This window comes from Platalea leucorodia (assembly GCF_965183815.1).
Source record: "Platalea leucorodia genome assembly, chromosome: 4".
Classification (NCBI taxonomy): Eukaryota; Metazoa; Chordata; class Aves; order Pelecaniformes; family Threskiornithidae; genus Platalea; species Platalea leucorodia.
In genome coordinates this window covers 61,077,543-61,098,819 of record NC_138826.1, presented here as the reverse complement: position 1 = coordinate 61,098,819, position 21,277 = coordinate 61,077,543, and the positions used below count along the sequence as shown (strand labels likewise).

Below are 21,277 nucleotides of genomic sequence, written 5' to 3'. Positions count from 1 at the left end.
TGAGGAGCGGCTGAGGGAGCTGGGGTTGTTTAGCCTGGAGAAGAGGAGGCTGAGGGGAGACCTTCTTGCTCTCTACAACTACCTGAGAGGAGGTTGTAGCGAGGTGGGGGTCGATCTCTTCTCCCAAGTAACAAGTGACAGGACGAGAGGAAATGGCCTCAAGTTGTGCCAGGGGAAGTTTAGGTTGGATATTAGGAAAAGCTTCTTCATTGAAAGAGTAGTCAGGCACTGGCACAGGCTGCCCAGGGAAGTGGTTGAGTCCCCATCCCTGGAGGTATTTAAAAGACAGGTAGACGTGGTGCTTGAGGACATGGTTTAGTGGTGGACTTGGCAGCGCTAGGTTAATGGTTGGACTTGGTGATCTTAAGGGTCTTTTCCAACCTTAACAATTCTATGATTCTATGGTGCCCTTAAGAAGATACCTTGTGAAGTTTAATAGAAAATAGTGTCTTAAGTGAAGTTTTTGGAGACTTGTGATGGAATTGAATGTGAAATTATGTCCCTGCTATAGAATTCCAGAAGTTATTACAGTATTTTAATTAAAACTGTAGCATACAGACCCTTCCCCAGCAAAGTATGTAAGATTTAGGGAAATTTCTGTGGAATCCCCATGGAATTGTATTGGATTTTTCATTTATAAAATGTTTTCTTTCCATAATGAATATAGTAATCAAAAGCCTGAAAAGTTTCTGTATTACCTGTAAATATTTCAGATAGGAATCTGTTGGAAGTGAACTCTTGGACTCAAACACTCTAATGAAGTGAATTTGTTTATCATGTGACTTATTGGAAGGAAGGGAAGGGAAATGTGTCCAAATGTTAAATAGCTGTTCAAAGGTTAGTGAAATAATTCATTTCTAGCCCATATTTTCTCTTTAATAAGGAAAATAAGAGTTCCTGCATTTTCTCTAATTACATCATGTTCTGACTAGAGGACCACATTGCTAGTGGAGGTAAATCATTTTGATGACTTAGCCGATCATGTCTAAATGTCTTTAATATAGGTCTGCGGAGCTTTTAATTTAGAGCCAAGGACAAAGTCTAACACTAACTCACAAGGTACCTTTCCAAGTTAGATGTATTCTGCCAGTGTTTATGGTTCTCTGTGTCTTTGTATTATGACTTGCAAACGTTATTCCAGGAAAAGGCCTCTTAATTCTGGTGAAAATTTGACATTTTATTCAGCGGACTCGGTAGTAAGTTAAGTACTCTGCCAGTTACTTGGTTGACAACACTGGTATTTCTGAGCTGTGAGGCTTGTTTTTTTCCAATGGGATTTATTTTGTATGCTAAGCATTATAACTTGATGGTGGTCCTGAAGTCTTTTAAACCCTCTAGTAACCAAGAAAAAAAAATATTAATTCCATGTCATCATTACTGGGAGATAGGGAATTTAAACAACGTTTTTCCCTTTGTGCTCAAAACTCAGTACCAGTGAAGAAGCAGAGATGCATAGTGAATGCTGCTGGCTGGCTGTGTGTGACAGAGACACATCCCACATCCTCCCTGCCTTTGGACATTTAGTCCAAAAACGTGACTATTCCAACAGGTTTTTCCTTTGTAGTCCTGACTGGTTGAGAAAGTTTTGATACAACATTTTCTCATGGAAAATATGACATTTTAATTAACCCAAAACTTTTTGCCAAGGTCTGCTGACTACAGTGAAACTTTAGATAAAGAGGTTGGAAACAAAAGACTTCTCCAACCCAAAATGGAATTTACAGTCAAAAGGACATGGACAGCAGAAATGGACAGTTGGATGGATGTGACCCAGAATTGCCTCTTTGGGGCGGATGCTCATCTGAGAGTTGGGACATCAAGGTCCATCTGCCACACAGCAGCGTTTTTCCAGGATTGTTAGTGCTGGATTTACACCCTGCTGGATCACTCGGTGGTGGCAGCTTGATCCAGACCTGATCTAGGCCCATGCTTGCACTCCTGTCAAATTAGCCAGCCTTTAAGTTGCTGAATTTAGGCTAGCCTTGTACCAGCTGTGAGAGAAAATCTTGATCCAGCAGTAAGCATGGCAGTACAAAGTAGACTTCTCAAAATTTCTGGAATACATTTGGACCAGTGGAGTGTGGTTATTCCAGATCAGCACTTGAGCTTTGATGGCTGGAGAATTTTGGGGACCCCAAACTCAGAGCACTCACTTACTGCATCCCCAGCTCTCAGCCTGACCTGGCGCAGCGGTTTGAATCCGCGTGATCCAGATCGCAGGGAGTGCCCCAACTCCAGTTGCCCCAAACCCAGCCAGTTTCTGGCTGTTCTGGGTGACCTGGGTGCAAACTAACACACACATACAAATCCACTATTTTTCCAGATGAAAACATTTTTTAAAAGTCCAGATTTTATCCTGGCCCAAACCAGCTCCAGCCTTGGAAAACTTGACAATTTTCATAAAACACCATCTTTGCTACCCTGCCAGCACTGCTCACCGCTGGAGCTCCATGCCCAAGAGTGCTTTTTGGGGCAGAAAGAGCCACCCTGGCCATGCTTGCTTTTGCCAGCGCTCCCTTCTGCATCTGACTGCTGCGTAGTGAGGCAGGAGCAGCCTACATGGCATGCCAAGTGTGCTTTTTGCAATGAATTACTCCCCATTAGAGAAGCGTGAGCAGAGCCTAAGAGTTTAAGAGGGATGAACTGCCTTTTTCCCCCTGCAGCAACAGCCCTGCCTGCAAGCTGCATTTCAGCTGACTTTGGCTCTTACTCTCAGTGTGTTTCCTCAGCTCAGGCTGCAGAGCTGGAGCGGCTCGGACTGGGAGCACGAAAAGCATGTCATGCCAGGTAACATATGTGTAGGACTGGGGCTAGGAAGCTTGTGGGGAGCTATAAAACCGAAAGAATCAAATGTTTGTGTTCAGCATTTGGACCTGGCAGCAGACACAGTCTTTCTCAAGGCTGTGCTCCCCGCTCTCTGAAGGGCAGCAGCAGCAGAGTGTGCACTTAGTTTAAGTCATGCACGCAAGGGTTAAACTTGCTTCAGAGCAGCTTGAAAGTGAGGGTTAGTTTTTTATGGAGGGAAAGGGAGTCATCTTAAATAAGTGCTGGAAATCAAGAAGGAGGTTTGCAGCCCAGAAAGAGCCTCCGGGGTGAAATGTCAAAGCCAAGTGCATTTTCTGGTCTCAGTATAGTTTTGAGATAATCCCTTTTGTTGCATTAGCAGCCCCTGAACAGGGCAGTATTTCTTCCGTGCTTTGACAGGCTGCTTATAGGCAACTCTTTTCCTAACTGATATGTATGTACGTATGCATCTGGATTCTTATCTAGGCTGAGCTCTGAAATCTGGAGTAACTGCTTTGATGAAATCAGTGGATTTACTCCAAGTTTACATGTGTGTAGTTGAGATTAAATCAGTTTAAAAAAAAAACAAAAAAACACAACTACTTCACAAGATTTGACATCCCCAAAATAACCATTGAAAAGTGTGAGGAAGGCATCTTTTCTGCATAGTTTCTCCCACCCTTTTAACTCCTGAGCTTACAGCCCTACCTGGGTGAGTTAGAAAAGGCTGGGGCTGCAGCGCTGGTGGCCGGGCAGGTTCCCTCTTGCACGGTGCCTCAGAACTGCAGCGCTCAGCCTGCTCTGCTCACACGCTCCTCCGTGGAGTGGAAACCTGCGCTGTACAAAGTCGCAACTCGGAAAATACAGTAAGAGGCCTGACTAGAACATGCCTAAGTTTTTGGGAGCTTTCTGAAGCAGTAGGTCTCCAAGCAGTTTCTGGAGGAGGTAAGACGGTTTCCGATGCAGGCAGATTGCTGTAGCAGAACATCTTGATAATCTTGGGCTGCGGCACAAACCACACGTGTCTCTGATTAGGTGCCATTGCCAAGAGCCAAATGCAGCAAAGCCATTCCTGACTTTTACTAAAAAGTGAGAAACCTGATCCATAGAGGGAGAGAGGAGCTGTGTGTAAGCATCATCAGTAACAGCCTCACCTTAGGAAGGGCACCATAATGGCCAAAGAAAAGGTTGAATTTGTGATCTAATTACCCAAGAAGTGTTTGCAAATATTAAGTATCTGCTGTTTTGGCTCTTGTTTTAATCAGGCAATGCACGTAGCACACCATGGGAAACGGGGTCTGTGTGCCACCTCGTTCCCATCTGCTTGTGCCTCCTCTCACTTCACTTCCTTGCAGGTGGAACGATATTAACAGGCCACGGAAATTACAGATGAAAATCTGTCATTGCACAGCTCCCTGCATGCGATCTGCCAGAAGCACATGGCAATGGCACAGGGGGTTTGCCTGCTGGGTGCAGCCCTGCCCGCTCTGCAATTCAGGATGTGCCTAAGGTAACACTTTAGTACTGCAGGAGTCTGAAACGTGAGGAATCATGAAACCATTGGCCTGTTGGTCCATTTGCTGAGCTCTCCTGCAGCATCATTGAATTTCTGAAGCCACAGGTTCTCCTGTAACATGTGTGCTCATTGTGAGCCCATGGAAAAACTATTACCGTGTTAACCTGTCAGGCTGTTCCTCAGGTCCTGCTTTGCATCTGACTCCGGCGACCAAGCTGGTATGTACTTTTCACAGCGGGGAACAGTTGCTGTAGCAGGCTGTTGCTTATCCTATAGAAGAAAAAAAAAAAAAAAGCTTAGCAGTTTTAAGTAATCCAGTGGAAAATGGACTTAAAAAAATAACAGTGGGTTGGGGATTTTGCTTATTTCCCATTGTTTTGTTTTTGCTACAAAGTATTTCAGAAAAGTGCTTGCATGACAGGGGATGACAATGCCAAGAGAAAAGCCCTTTAGGAGAAACGGTCCCCTCCCTTCCCCTCCCTAGGAAATGCTAGAGTTAACAAAAAAACCAAACAAACCCCAAACCCACAACCCTACAGCCTCAATACCCATGGAGATAGCTGTGGAGATGTCTGGAATGTAATACTTAAGAGGAAGTTTTTCAAGTGGCAAATAGGTCTTTGATGAAGGGTCCTTTTGAGACATTTTCATTTTTTTCTGTAAATGTGAGTGAGTAAAATTTGATTTGCTGGGGAGCCAGCGCTAACGTTTGATATGGAGTTGAGTCCCCCGTCACTCTGAGAAGAAAAGCTAATGTATTTGAAATGTTCTCTGTGTTTGTAGGTGATGGCAGGGTCGTGGTAGAGTTAACCACAAAGGAAGTGTCTTAGAGACACCAGGCAAGTTACTTTAATTAGATAAGTGCAGTCTCACCTGTATGGGCTCTTCCCACCACGGCACCAGTGCCTGGGCTGCTGCCAACTCACTAAAGCTCAGCACAGCTTCAGACGGCTTATCGGAAGCCTCATGAGGTTGGGAAGAAGGGAAATGGGATGAACTTGCATCCCATAGGTGAAGCACTGCGGGGGGCGGGGGGGGGCCTCTCCAGGCCCAGCAACTGTTGGGGCATGTTGCCGCTGCAGCAACTCCATCTTAGCAAGCTTGATGCTTTACTGGTTCAAAACTTCATGGTCTCTGTACTAAAGCTAATTTCTGTACTGGGACTGTTGAGTCTAGTGTGAAACAAGTGTGTTGTAGAGTATGAGGGATTATGCATTTTTGGGACTAGGAAACTAGTAATATAATTATGGTTTTTGACAGATGGTTAATACCTTGGCCTGGACGCTTGTTTTGTTTTGTTTAGAGCAGACCACAGGATCTGGAGGAGGGGTCTGGATTTGCCCTGATTTCACCATAATTATTTGGCCTTCAGGTAGACATGTAAAGAGATATGCAAAAATTACTAAGGATAATAGCTTTGGGGATGCTGCAGGGAGTTGTTGTTCTGCAAACAATTTGTGGCATGAAATCACAAACGCACATGCTTTCCTGATGGCAAGGGGCACGCGAGTGCTTTCCGTGCTTCTGGGAGTCCTTGGCCTGCAAAAGACCTGCAGCTGGGAATGTAACATCCGCCCTCAGCCAGGGGATGGGCTTGAAATGACCATGTCATAAAAAAAACATGGAAAAAGATGCGGCTCTACCTGACATCTGCACTGAAAGGTCCCTGACAAGATACTGTGGGCGTGTCCTCCCCAGCCTTTCTTTGATGATCTGTGGCAGGAAATTGTCTGAAGTTTTAAGCCAAACTTACCAGGTTCTGAAAATAAAAGTATTCGCCTACTTCATGCTTTCTGATCCTTTTCCTTCTTTTCCTTTCTTTTGGGTTCCTGCGCACTTTATAGTGCGGGTACATTGACTGTAGGCTAGTTAGGCCATAATTGTGGCACAACTACAACTCAGTCCTAATGTTGTCACAGTTATCTCTATCTTACTAAAGTGTAAATCATTCTTCAACCCTGCCCTCTTTAGCATCACTCCTTTAACCTTACCCTTAGCAGCTTTGTGGTTTGGGATTCTGGTACGTCAGCTATGCGATTCCCTTCCAGCAGCCATTTGGGAACCCATTCCCCTCTGTATTCATACTTACTGCTGAATCCTGTAGCCTTGCTGCCTTGCCGAGTGTGGATGTAGGGCCTGCCTTTGGCTTACTTACCTGTTCATCTCTCAGGGAGGCCTGGGGGCTTTCCAGCAAGATACCCTGGTTTCCATTGCGTACTCCCCTGTGCTGTGGGTAGAGCCCTGGACTGCAGCTTCGTTGCCTTGTTTGCCAGTCCCCTGTCAGCAGAGCAAATCACTTTATTGCCATGCTTCAGGTTCCTGCTCTGTAAGAGGGAGATTGCAGCAGACCTCCCTTACAAAGTGCTTTGGGAGCCCACGATGGCAAGTGCAATGTGGAGCTGGGCGCTGCTACATACCTACACTGTGTCATTGCTACTGCAGCTGGGATGGGAGCTGCAGTTTGAGATGAACCCCGACTCCTCTGTAGCACCCAGCATCTCTCTGTAACTGTTGTGGCAATGCACTGCAGATGTTTGAGAATAACCCCTGGAAGCAGCACCTTTCCAGTGGCTGTATAAGCTGTAATGCGGTGCTGGCTGTGCCCCGGACAAGCAGACTGAGTGCTGCTGCTAAGGCAGAAATTCCCAACAGCTGGGGCAGGGTTTGACATAAATACCAAGACACTGACGTTTGCATTTTTTGTTTTCTGGACACATTCATGATTCTGTTAGAAAAGGCCTGTTCTTGAAAATGTGAAGGTGTAGGGAAATTCCTTTGAAAACAGCCTTGTGCTAAAGCAATTAAATAATGTTTATGTCAGATAATTAATTCCAAGGGAAGGATGAAATTGCTGAAAGGCAAAAGAGCAGAGTGAAAACCGTCTGCAGGTTTTGAGGCATTTCTGATTGGAAAGGGAGGGCTTATTACCGAGATTAGCTTTTCAGAGGTTTTAAAGTAGGGTTCAATAGCTATAAAGGCTGAATTGTTTGGCACCAGCATCTCGGTTTGTAGCTCTAAATGTCTGCTTGCAGTTAATGTAGGTGCAATAAACATATGTGTGCAAAAGAATTCATGGAAAAAAACAGTGCAAGTGCCATAAGAAATGTGTTGCAGGAAAACGCAAGCATAGTTAAGTGGAAAAAAAAAAAAAACCAACTGATACCCGCTTCTGAAAAATGGGAGAACTCTAAAACAACAATGAAGAAGTTTTGAATGATCGCCAGGTCTGATGTTGTCTCTGGAATTGTCCCCTATGTCTATACCTCTCTCAGTGTCCTATACGGCACCTGTACTGTGCCAGAGACAGTACCACTGCCTGGTGCTGATCAGTATGTACAACAGAGGCACTTTTTTCCTCAGTAAAAGCAAGAATTATTGTCCTTCTCCATCCTTGGGAAGTCCAGGCAATAGCAATATGCCCAGCCCTCCAAGAGGGCAGAGAAACCGTGCTGAGAAGCACGCTCACAGATCCTCAAAGATGGGACGTTTTTCTGATTTCCAGATTGTCTTGCCATATTGTGTGCTTACTTGCAAGGTCACCTATGACAGGGGAACTGTGTTCGTAGTTTTTCTTACCTTGTAGCAGTCTCACCGGGAAGGTGCTCAGCCGTCTCCGTACAGGCCAGGAAAGCCTGTAGATCTCCGGCTGGAGCGCGGGCTGGTGTGGTGAGCTCTCTGCCTGCAGCCTGCCTGCGTTCAAGTGTGGGATTCAGCTGGTGTTCAAGGTGTGCCAGTGTCTCAAGAGGGCTGCTCTTTTGTCCCCGTGTATTGGTGGACCTCAAGTGTTATTCCAGATCCTTCTGCTCCCTTTTTTCTTCAGGGGGAGCTGCCTGGGCTAAGATAGCTTTTAAGTCTAAAACTAAATCAGGTGCTAAGTAACTGCATAGGAGAGTTGTAGATCAGCTAATGAAATTCCTCAGGCAATAGGAACTGAAATTCCTTTCTAAAAATGCCGAGCAGAATTAGTGCGTACTAAGTACAGCAACTGAAAGCACTTCATTTCCAACTCAGAGGGGCATCGTTGGAAGAATTAACATAACACTTGAATTAAGGTAAATAATTACTGTATTGATTTAAAGGAATCATACAGGAATAAGACTTCAGTTCAAAATGAAGCTTACTTCACAGAAAATGCCTCGGTAGTTATGCGCGGAGAGCCATGAAAGTGCTGGGAGGCTGGGCGCTGGAGAAGACCGTGTGTGGTTTCATGGAAGGGCAGTGAGGAAGCTCTGCTAACTCATCTCGGCTGTTCTGGACCGGGCGCTGGAAGGGACGGGCTGGCCCTGATGTAGGCGTGCAATACCCAGGCAGTATCTCCTGCCTTTTGATGTGGCCTCTGCCACCCGCTCCTGCTGCGGCGTTGGCTACAACACTCGGTCTCCCGCCTCAGCTTCGCGATTTGTAAACTGGAATTAATAGTGGCCACCGCTGGGGTTGTTTAGAGGCTTCCCTGTGTTAAAATGCTTTTCGCTTCCACGCTGCTCCAGTAGTGCTCAGTATTACTGTTATTACACGATGCTTTTTTAGCTTGTTGTTCAGAAAAGCAGCTGCCTTCCGTGGGCTGGTATAAGCTGCTGTTGTGCTGGGTGGTATTATGTACGCTACTGTACTTCTGGCATCCGGGTCTATTATTTAGATTAATTTGGAAATTGTGTAGTGAATTGAGGAAAGCTGCTGTTGAATTGGAGTTTGTTAGCCTGGAAAATATAATTAGTCCAAAACCCCCTGTAATTGTGTAATAAATGCAAGACTGAATGGTCTTGCACATAAACCAGAGAGCTGGAATATAACTTCTGGTACCTTTCCCTTTTTTCTGTTTTCCAGTATGGGGTACTGCATCCTTTTTGTTCACGGTCTAAAAAAACTGTCTACGTGGTTAAATAAGTGGAGGATTACTGTTCTGACCCTCTTTGTTTTACTGCTGCTGCTCTTCTCTTGGAAGACCGTGAAACAGAACGAAATCTGGCTGTCACGAGAATCCCTTTTCAGGTATGAGTGATCGCGGGAGAATACTGGCATTTTTGTATTGTTTAAAATAAGTTTGTTACATGGAATAGTTTTCTTTAGCCAAGTCCTGCTATTGATGCACTGCTGTGATTAACATTTTGATTATTATAAAATAACACCTACTTTCTGTTTGCTGACAACTGTGCAAAAACCAGTGTCAGCACTTTATATGTTTATGCACAAACTTTGGTTCTGGCAATCACATTTTTAAGACACACTGTTTTTAAATAACTTCAGTTCTGTAGATTTACCAATAATGTAACACTTTCCTTTTTAAAGACTTAGCAAAAGTTCATTGTAACCCTCTAGAACACCATAGTAACGCTATTGAATATATTGAATTTTCTTTAGCGATGTTCTTAATGACAAAAATGAAATGCCATGAAGTGCCAAACTTAATGTACCATATTTCATTTTATTTGATTACTCCTTGCCAAACAGCTCTCTTTACAACCTCATTTATATATTTTTTTGCACTGAAACAGACCGTTTCATTTTGTGTTTTGCTAGCAAATGTATTGCGTTTGCCTCCAGCTGCTTTCAGCAGTTGTCTAATTGTGAAGTAATTGCAGAAATGCAGGTGATCTGCACATGGGTTCCTTAGCTTTATTTTCTAACTTATTGGCCAGAGCAAAGTTTAATTTATGCAGTACTAAAGAGTATGAAATTATTTTTTGTGTACCCTTCGGTCTTCAGGAAACACTATTGAAGTAGTTGGAGCTCTGTTAGTGGGATTTTTAAAAAAAAAAAAATCTGGAATAGGGATTTCTTCACTCCAACATGATTCATTGCCCGTCTCCCTGCAATGCTGTTTGCTGCTCAAACAACAGCAGCCATGGTGACCGCTCTGGGCTCACACAGCGATCCCTGTGAAGCACACCTCCAGTCCAAACCCTTCTGGCTAACGGTGGCCACTCGGAGGAAAGCTGGACACATTTCCAAGTTTGATGACTCTCTTGCTGAAAGGGGGGAGGGGGGGAAGATGGCAATTCCATATGCTGAGTTGCAGGCATCATCTGGTATCACGTTGCATACAGTTATGGTCGCCCATGTTTAAGAGCGATGAAGTCGAACTGGAGTGGATGACAGGAGGACATCTCCTCCCACTAAGGAGCACTCTTGGGATGATATGAGGTGCCAGGGGGTCTGTCACAGAAGAGAAGGCTAAAGTCATGTCTGCTTAGCTGGACGCAGATGGACTTCTGTCCATCCTGCCTCTGTTCAAAGCAGGATTGGCTAGCTACAAGCCAGCTCAAATTCAGCAACCACGCCACTGCTTCGATGCAGCACTGAGCTGGAGCTAATACACCTTGTCTCAAGGTAGGGATTTGGTGTTGCCCAGGTTAGTATGCAGGGCTTGGTGCCTTGGGTTGAGCTGGCTCACTCTTCAGCTCAGGTCTTTTGGGGACAATTCCAGGAGAGAGATCTGCCCTGGGCTTTTGAGGAGAAGGCAAGAACATACATGTGCTCCTGCTGGGTCACCTTGTATCATGGCCTGCCCCTGAGAGCAATCAGCAGCAAATGCCTAGAAAAGCAATGTAAGAACAGGGCCAGCAACAGTGATGCTTCTCTCCAGTCCTTTCCCAGCTTGCAGTAATCTGCAGTTTAAAGACTTCCTGAGTCAGGAGTTACTTGCTTTTTTTGCTTTTAACAGCCACTGATGGGCTTTTCTTCCATTAATGTCTCTGACTGCTTTTTCGATCTATTTATAGTTTTGGCTCTACAGCATCCTGAGTGCTGGGCTCTGTTGTTAAATTTTACAGTGTGCACACTAAGATTTCCCTTCTGTGTGCTGTGAGCCTTCTGGCTGATCATCTTGTTTGGTGTGCTGAATAAGTAGTGAGTAACCATCAGCTCATCACTTTTCCTCTGCCATCCATGCCTCTTCCCCCATGCCCTCGCCCAAGGCTGTCTCTTTTTCATGCTGGAGTCTGCTGGTTTTGAACTCTCCCCATATGGAAGCTTTCTACGTTTCTGATCCTGCTTGTCAGTTTTCACTGGATGCTTTCAAACTCTAATCTGTCCTTTTGAGAAGGAGGCCAGAATCACTTTTCAAGAGATATGTGCAGCACAGTAACATAGGACTGCTTTCTTGTTTTTGTTCTCTTCTACTAAGTCCTGATCTTCCACTTGCCTTTTTTGACCTCTCCTAAGCACTGGGTGATATTTTCACAGCACTGTGCACATGAACTCCAAGATATTTGTTGTGAGTAGAAGTGTCTGATTCATAGACATCAATCTGTGCGCAGATTTATGCAGACTTAGAGTGTGTGTGTACACACTCTCTGATAGTTGTGCCTGTACCAGAATTGCATTTCATCTGCCATCTTCTTGCCCAGCCTTCAATACCGTGAGATCCTTCTGCAACTCTTTGTAGTTAGCTTTAATTCCTGCAGTGTGATTCACATCGGTGTCATCAGCAAATGCGTCACCTCCGTTTGCTCCCTTTTCCTGATCCTTTGTGAACATGTGAAGCAACTCAGATGCCAGTGCATGTCCCTTGGGAACCCTGCTTGGTGTCGTCCTCTACAAAAACTGTTCTCGCGCTCATGCTCTTTGCTTGCTGTCTTTCAACGAGGTATTGATTCACAAGAGGACCTTCCCTCTTACTCCATGATGCCTTTAAGAAATTGGAAGTCTTTAGTGAGGGATTTTATCAAAAGCCTTTTTGAACATTCAGGTGGACAACATTGATGTATGTGATTGTGACTGACTGGGCTATGTTTGGATTTTCATAAAACATTTCCATAGTTTCAGTACCACGTACCTGTTGAGTCCATCAAAGAACAACAGATCTGTCCACCTAACTTCTTTCTGCAAAATACAAGGTTAATTCTTCTCTGCTGGATTCTAGTTATTTGGAAATTTGCTAGAACTAGTCTTTATTATGGTTTTCCCCAAATTACCTGGAGTGAAAATCAGACTTGCTGGTCTGTTGCCCCCCAGATCCCTCCCCTGGAGCCAAATGACATCATGTTCGTCACCTCCCATTTCTCTAGTGCTGAGCCTCATTTAAACGATAGGTTACATACTGCAGCTAATAGCAGCTTCATGTTTGATTTCCTTTGGATGCATACTACCAGGCCCAATGGATTTATAATTGTTCTTGGTGTTGATTTGTTTTAAAGTCTCTTTTACTGCCACTTTGGTTTGAGACAGTGCTTTGGACTTGCCCCTGTAAGGAAAGGCTCCCGTGTGGCAACCTCCTTCAGTTCCCCTGCAGTGAGCACTGGTGCAGATAATCCGTTTAGCTTTTCTGTCGTGGCCTTTTCTTCTTCAAGCCCTACTTTCAGACCTCCATCATGTATTTGCCTTAGGGGGGACCTTTGGCACATTTCCTATATCTGATGCATTCCATTATTAGCTTTGATGGCTTTAGCAAGTCTTTCCTTAAATCTCTTTTGGTCTGCCTAATTATGGTTTATGTTTAACTTGCTGAAGTTTATACTCTTTTGCTTTTTTCTTCTGTAGCTGTGACATTCACTTTTTAAAGGGTGTTTCTCATTTCTCATAGCCTTCTTTACTATGCTGTTTAACTATATTGGCCATTTTGTTGTCCTTCTTAAGATCTTCTTTGATAGGCATTATACATCTCACATAAGCCTGTAATATGGTAGGACTCCTCTTCTTGATGGGAAGGAAATGCAAAAGAAGAATAGTATAGCAAGAAGATAATGTCATCCCAGGAGTGAGAGATCTCCTCTTTGGGGCAGAAGGAGGGAGGCTATATATAGGCTGATGAGGAGAGGGAGAAGTGGATAGATGTGTGTGCAACAGCAATAAATTAGAAAGGACAGAGCAGGATGAGGAGATAAGGAACACTAAAGAAGTATGAGGGAATATAATAAGGAAACAGAGCAAATATATAGATGTGGGAAAGGAGACATAAATCAACCTACTTGGTAGTCTCTGTGTGTGTTGACTTTTTTTTTTTTTTTTAAGAAGTATATGCTGAGAGAATTTTTACTCCCATTCCTAGTTCTTCATTCTTCTTTCTCCAGTTGCTGCTTTAATTAATTACTGCTTTTTCCCTCCTCTTACTTTTTTCCCCTTCACCTCTACTTTCCATTCCTCCATTTGCTTGGATGTGTTTCTTCAAGTTCCCTTGGCTGAGACCTGTTCTGTTATACATGCTTTCTTTGTGCTGGTCCAGGAGATGTTTATATACTCAGCATGTTACCAGTTTTGTGCTTGTACCCCATTTTGTTCCATTCTCAAGGCTTACCCTGCTTTGACATTGTGTGGCAGCACTGTTGCCATCTCTGGGCCACCCTGACTCTCAGTCTCCAGCCCAGGGGCCAAGTTTTCTGGATGCAGAAATCCCGCCAGGTCCTGGCTGAAAGGAGCAGTGTGGGGGAGGATGCTGCTGTCCGAAGAAATGATGCATCGACACGTAGGTGCACAAACATATGTGCAAAGACTAAATGAGAAGCAAATGAACCACAAGTATAAGAATTGGCCAAATATATAGAGGTCTAGATATTTGAGGCATATTATTCCAACAGATCTCTAGAAGCCCTAAGCAGTTTGTCTTACTGTATTGGCAGGTGGGCAGGGAGGGTTTATTTCTTAAATATTTAAGGAACTACCCTATAGAACAAACGCACAGGCCAGGAGGTCAGGCTCTAACCGCGGTCAGTGTTAATGTCTGAAGCCAGGGAGAGGGAGGTGAGGGCTGTGGGCTAACCTCTGCCTCCGCTGTACTGACCTTTGCAGGGTTTGTCAAGCTGCCACGTTTCCTCTTGCTCCTGGAAAGCATCTGCGTGCGCTGCCCACGTTTGTGACAGTGCCTGGAAACGCAGTTGTAACCAGCAAAGGAACTGTATAAAAGTGGCACTTTCTTTGTCAGCAGTTTTTGCCTCCCAAGCCAGGTCTGCTGACTTCAGTAATTTGCAAAAACCAACCCAGCCCCAAAGGTGACATTTACTGCTGTGTTATTTTGTTAATTCTGAAAGCTGGCTCAGGTGAGGAAAGCAAGTCCTATTGCATTTTGTGCATCTTCTATAGAACAGTTTAATATGGCCTAACATTGATATCTGTGAAATCAATACAAGGGTAGGAGGCCAAGGAAAGCGGTTGTTTGTGTCATCCAGAGAATAATTTGCTGTAGAGAACTTTTATTGGTGATAATGATTCCCAAAGCAGAGGAGATCCCATCGGTCTCCCAGGGCTCCTGCTGAGGCAGGAGTGGCCACCTTTCCTTGAAAACGGAGCACTTTTCATATGGAAATCACAGAAAAGCAGGGAAGCCTCTGCCCTGCACCCAGTCGCTTTGCAGAGCAGAACATGCACTTAGGAAGACAACAGAGGGGATCACAGGAGACTTTTCCCAGCTGAAGTGGGATTTGAGTAACAGTGGTATTTGAGGTTAGAAAATACCAGTGGTACTTTATTTCCCTGATTTACAGCTAATAGGCTTTTGCCTTTCCATGGAGAGGAAGTGTTACGTGAAAGGGTTTGCCTATTCTTTATTTTCCATTTATGTTGCATACTGCTGTCGTAGAAGTCAAAAGGAAAGGAAATCCTCCGGAGAAGTGACGTCCGATCTCGGTGGGCTTGTTTCTGGCTGGAGTCAGATTGGTGCCATAGGTTTTAAGAAGGGCACGTGCGTGCTGGGCTGGGGAAGAGGGAAATAGGAGAGTTTGGAAAAGCACGTTGGAAAATTAGATTGAAATTGTGAGACTGGGGGCTTGTGGGAAGCAGAAATGGAAAAACATTGTGTCCTGCTTTGTTATTTATACTCCACCCTTTCCCGCTTGGCTTTCATTATGGTCATTATTGTTTCCTCTGTCAACGAGCAAACAGTGTTCTCGGCTGGTCAAGAATCAATTAACAGGAGTGTTTGCCTAAAGTCTCCCAGTCCGGCGCTGCGTTTGCTACTCCCTGCACAGCGCAGAGACTCCAAGCAGCCTCAGTCATTGCTACGTGCATTTGCAAAATGGAGCACCCCCCTCCCCGCCCGTGCAAGGAGAATAAATAGGTCAGGGAGTGCGAGCGGTGTGATGCAGAGGAGAGTATCGTAAGAACCCAAACCGATTTCTGTCTTTCCTATGTCACCCCCACCCCAGCAGAAGCACGCAGATGAAAGAAGCTTTATTAGTGATGTTTTAATAAATGGGACCAGCAGGATTAATCATAAATTCTACTTAAAGGGAAACAGTCCAGAATTAAAATATTTAAACATATTCATCCTACTGTTAAAACCGTATCTCATTAGAACCGAAGTACTTGTGCATATGTAATGTACTCCTCACCATTAACTCAGTTTGCTCTGTTTCAGCAGGGGCTACAGCAGAGCCAGCAACTCATTGCACATAGCTCTGAGATAGCAGCGGTTTTGAGTGTCTGTCCCTGTCTCTGCCTGTAACTCTGGCGCTGATGTAATGAAACCCTCTCTGTATAAGAATTAATATTCCAGTAATGCCCAGAGGTTGTAAGTGTGTAGTTAATAGCTCCCAAGGCCAATGGAAATTAACACAGCCATAGCAGTCACACATTACTTGCTGCTGGTGCAGTATATCTTTGTGAAAACTAATATAGAAAATCATTCTCTTAAGAATAGCATCAATTAACTGATTTAATTCAGCGATTAGTCACAAAATGTCTTACTCCTGTAGTGCTCCCAGTAAGTAATTTCGAAATACCTGATGATTAGGAATCCAAATGCAAGGTGTATTTTTAATTTCAGTAGGAAAACTGTGGCTGTGTTGTGCTGAACTCTGTAAGGCAGCCATGAAGCTTTGGATGCTCCCACAGGTAGGCATTAGTGATGCTTGATACCACTGGCTGCAGATAACCAAAAAGATATCGGATTTGCCACTATGATTGTCCAGCGCGGTTTTACAAAGAAATCCCCGACAAAGGGTTTCCGCAGCTGTGGGTGTGTTCTCCCCACGGGAGAGGGTGTGCACCCCAGTGAAGGGCCTCTGTGTGACCCTGTCTCATCATGATCAACTTCCATGCCCACCGAAGTTAAACAGGAGAGACAGACGAGGCGAAGCAGCAAGACTTGGGAAATCCCTAATCCCTGCTTTTCCTACCTGAAGTAGGGGAGAAAACACAGCAGCTGGCAGGGATCTGCTTGCGAGCAAGAAACAGCGCTTTGTCTGCTTTTACGTGAACAGATTCATCCATCCTTGTTTCCCATTACCTTTGAGAGCCCCTGTTTATGTGCTGGAAAGGATTCCCCCATTAAATGGAGTACCGACTTCTCTGGATTCTTGCAGGAGAAGTGTTTCCGTGGCGTATGTGCTCCTGTGATTTCTTTCTCTCTTTAACCTTGAAATGGCATTTCCTCTAGCTGCGCAAGGTGTACCTGTACCTTGCTTTCTGTGCTCTCAATTAAGTAAATAAGCATGTGCTTGCTCTTCTCCTTTTGTCTTTGTGCCCTCATTATTAATTCCAAATGTTGAGTCCACTCTACGTGGCAGGGGGGCTGACGGGGAGGGGTGGGGTGGCTGTGCAGCCACACGCCCACAGTCATAACGTGAGAGCGTATGACTTGCCAGCTAAGGGCGAGAGTCCCATTAGCCCTCACCTCCTGGCCATACTCTGCACAGCGCTAAGTGGTGCATACGTGCTGGCTGGGTACTCGGAGTATGCTACGTGTCCCCTCTAGTGGCTGACGCATATGGAAAAGGTACCTTCTTTCTGGTACCTCCAGCCAACAGATTTAAATCAAGATTTTCATAAGGTGCTTTGTGACACTCAAGTTTAAGCAGGGAGCCTGTTATGGCTATATTATAGAAAGTACTACATACTTTCCCATCTAAATATTAGCCTTTTTAGGGTCTTTCAATTTAATCATTCAGATTTTGAAATACGACAGCATCTGGCCACAGGGAGTGTTGCAGTATTGGTGCTAGAGGTGCCCGCAGTGCCAGTGGCCAGGACGAGTTGAACTGCTGCCATATATTTATGTCCACCTGGGGCATGTGGTATGCCAGTGCGTGGGGCAAGCATGAGTTGTGTTGGCATGAGTGCACAGGAGGTGACAAGGCACTCAAAAAGCAAACTTTTCAGAAAAAGGGATCGTGAGAAGAAGGTGGACCTCGGGAAGGTGGGGTAACTTGGCTGCTAACACTGTCCTGCTTCTGTTCCTCTTCGCAGCTCAGGAGTGAAGACCCTGCCCCACAACGCCAAGGTGCACTACAACTATGCCAATTTTCTGAAAGACCAGGGCCGTAACGTTGAGGCGATCTACCACTACAAAACTGCTCTCAAGTAAGTCCCTTGAGGGCCCGGCGGGGCTCCGGCTGTGTGGTGCAGCCTGCCGTTAGCCCAGCCCTTCCCTGCCGGGCATGGGGCGAATTGCCTGCTCTTCATCCCCGGCTCCCGGGGGGCAGCTTGGTTTTCAGAAGCTGGGAAAGTTCCCTGGCTCAGTGTTTGCGTGTCATTAAATGAGGTAGCCTGGCTTCCCTCCAGCTCCACATGTGTGTGTATGTGTGTGTGTGTGCATGCACACTTCAATATATAAGATAGAAATGTTACCATAGCTACACGTTGAGCAATGAGGTGTCATTTACTCAGCTGAATGTATGCTGGTAAGCGGGAGGTAGTTGTCATAAATACATTTTCAGGTTCCTGGGCCATTTATCTTAGTAAATTGTTAATGGTGCATGCCTGGAAAATGCCAGTGCTGTAGCCATCTGAAGTGCAGTAATAATAATAGTACTTACTACTTGTATTGAGGCTTCTGTCCACGAGCTTTGCATGAACACTAAACTAATTGATCCTGAAAGTGCTCCTGTGCAGTAACAGCGTAAATATCATTACTGTGGTTCTGTACAGGGGGAAGCTGAAGCAGGAAGATGAATTGCCTTGCCCATAGATGCATGGTAAATCTGGGCCCAGGGTTGGTCTGTAATATGGGACATCTCCTGTGGTATCTCTGAAGGACCCTCCCAACAACGTGCGAATGGGGTCACTCCTGGCGTGCAGCATCCCTCCGCTTGCCACTCCTGCTGGTGCTGTTAGTGCAGCTCAGCCGAGGCCTCAGCTGCTCCCCGCTGCCCGGGCAGTGCTCGGTGCAGCAAGCAGGTCACCCCAGTTCCCAAAACCTTTCCCCTCTGGTCCTGGGGGCTTGGGAGAAGGGACAAGCCCCTCAGGGGAATGAGTGCAGGGAAAAGGTTTGGAGGGGGCGGGGTGGGTGGTGGCAGGGGAAAGCAAACACGGAGGGTGCAGTAAATGTCTTTGGGAATATGTGGGAAGGACAGACAAGGTGAGGAGTGGCTCTGATGGACAGCAAGGGCAGAGCTCAGCTGCATAGGGCATGTCAGGAGGTGCAAGAAGTGTTCTTCCCTGACACGTGGTGTGGCAGGAAACTCCAGAAGTTACATCTATGTTTTGTCTTCTGGCCAGTTGACAGGGTTACACCAATGGCCCCCCAAGGGCTCCTAACACACCCAGGTTAAGCTGAGAAGACAGGAGTTCATTGTCACTGGGGAGGGCTTGAACCTCGGTGAAGGTGACTTTTAGCTTTTTTCAGCAGCATCCTGTTCTGTTTTACCATGCTGGGCATTTAGGAAGTCATTTAGAAAAACCTCCATCCTATTTTTTTAATGTTTCCAGGAATGGAAAATCCAGCACAACCATCAATAAATTGTACTGAAGGTTAATTACCTTGGCTCTTGAAAATGTCCTCCTTTATTTTTAGTCTGATTTGTTTAACATCAGCTTCCAGTCATTGGATTTGTTTACACCTTTGAATGCCACACTGAAGATCCCATTACCAAAAGTCTGTTTTCCATAGAGCGATCAACTCCTCCCTTAACCTGCTGCTTGACACAACCCACTGATGTGGCTGCTGGTGTTTTCAGCGTTATGCGAGTTTTTGGAGTCCTCCAGTCGTTCCTGTGGCTAGTCTCTGAACTTTCTCAAACTTGCTAGAAAAGCCCATTGCAAGTTAAAAAGAAGAGGTACTAACAAAAATTATCCAAGCCCTGCAGTGAACGTGCTAGAGCACAGAGTAACATAACTGTTCCTACCGACATTGCCTCTGCTTGTGTAAATGGGATTTGCTGACAAAAGATTTTGCTCTTCTCTAACTCAGCAGCACCCATTTATTATAATTATAATGCTGTCTTCTGCTCTGCAGTATTTCAATTATGAAAGAATCTGTTTTGAGAACTGATTGCAAACATTTCCTCAACTTTATTAGATAGCACAGTTTGTGCCGATGGTGTTGTTTATAGAGCGTCCGAAGCCTTGTGGGGGCTTGGAGCCACACAGAACCAACCGTGCTCTTCTCTAGGTGCTCGGCGTCTCGGTGGCACTGGTGCTAGTGCTCCACTTGCTTCAGTAATTTCAGGATTAGTTGACACTTTTGAAAAGTGAGCCCCTGTCCCTACCTTGTGCGTTTGCTATCTAAGCCGGCAGTGCCGACCAGGAGTTAGTAGTCTCCCGCTGGCTCCATCCCTGGGGAGCCGCATTACTTGGTCCCACCACCTCGGCTCACTGCACTTATGCTTTCCTTATTTTTACCCCTTCTTCCTACCTCTGTCACAGGGAAATTATTTAGGGCCTGTGTAATAAGCAATAAAACCATGTAAGTAGAAGGTGTAGTGTGTTTTCCTGTTGAGAATTACATTCCATGTTTGCCCCTCAGACATACCACATCTGAAATGCCTGGGGGTTGTATGTAGGCCTTGCAGCCTCTGCTAGCTGCCTACGCATGATGGCTGTGCTGAAGCGGTGGAGAAGGTGATGGATGTGGGACAGGCAACATGATGGTAGCTACAGTGCAAAACCCTAGATGGGTATCACCGATAAGAACAGATTTCATGTCCAAGCTATTTACCCATCCTCACAGACTCTAGCTTTGCAATTGCTGCTCTGATTGTAGACCAATTACTCTACAATTAGAGAGAAGGAAGTAGTAGCTGTAATATCCTGACCAGATTTTGATGGTTTAGAGTATTTTTGGCCACTGGCCTGACCTGAAAACCGGGAGGCTGAGGCACCACTCACTCCATGAATTCCTCGTCAGGGAGCAGGCAGACCAGCAGCTCAGGTGGTGACACAACAAGCTTCCCTGATTTCTCCCGGGTACCCCTCACCAGGTGTCTGTTCTCCAGGTGACTCTAGGTGGATCCACACTCCCCAGATTACAGAAAACGCAAGCTACTCAAGAGGCTTTGCTATCCAGCAGCAGCACTGTCAGAAGTACAGGAGATAAAAATATCATATCTGCCTAGTGCATGGTGAGCAGATCAATAAGGGAATTAATAAAGAAACGGAGTCAATAAGGACACGGACTGCTGCCACTGCCACCGAGGATCTCCTGGGAGGTAGGAGAGGGAGAGCAGCATCGCCTAGTACCGGCTCCGTCTGAGACACATGGGTGATGGCTCATCCATCATTCCAGCTCGCTTCTAAAGCTTGTGCCAAAGTACAATGTAGGTCTGCTTGATCTCCGGTGAATGAGTTTAACTGTTTGCTAAACAAAAGTGATCTTGTCAGTGCAAACTCGGCTGAACCGCTCGCAATTACCATTCCGCCAACGTAACGATGCGTTTCCACGCGCTGCTTCTCTGCCAGAAGTGTCAGTTGCCATGTAGCTATTTAGCGAAGCAACCCATTGCTCCTGTGAAGTAGGCAGGTGATGTTGTAGCTATAGCTGTGGGAAAGGATGTTGAAGTGCATGCAGGTTACGTAGTGAAATAATAGCAATTGAGACTAAATCCCGGGAAAGTTGATCCCCGGTGCTTCAGTCGCTTGCTCCCATTCCTGCTCTCAAAGGCAGGCGGGATCCTCTGCTGGCACGTGTTGGTGTATCTCTGTTAACTTCAGGGCAGATAAATCATGGAGGAGAAGAATGTATTTTCTCTGACAGCGAAACTGCAGGGCAGGTTTCCAAGGCAAACAGGGCAATTGATCCCATCAGCCACCTGTTGATGTCATTGCAGGTGGCCCATCAAAAAACTCATTCCTCGCTCCAGCCCAGGGGCCGGTGACACAACACCCTGACTT

General features: G+C 45.5%; 1 protein-coding gene across 1 annotated transcript in view; it reads left to right on the top strand.

Annotated features, from left to right (window-relative positions):
- TMTC1 (transmembrane O-mannosyltransferase targeting cadherins 1) overlaps positions 1-21,277 on the top strand; it is a gene marked incomplete at its 5' end in the record, with an annotated part of 146,260 nt that overhangs the window by 90,240 nt on the left and 34,743 nt on the right. Inside the window, 2 exons of the mRNA XM_082308520.1 lie at positions 9,125-9,289; positions 17,417-17,530. Of these exons, the coding sequence (XP_082164646.1) occupies positions 9,125-9,289; positions 17,417-17,530 (279 nt within the window). The remainder of the gene's footprint in view (positions 1-9,124; positions 9,290-17,416; positions 17,531-21,277) is intronic.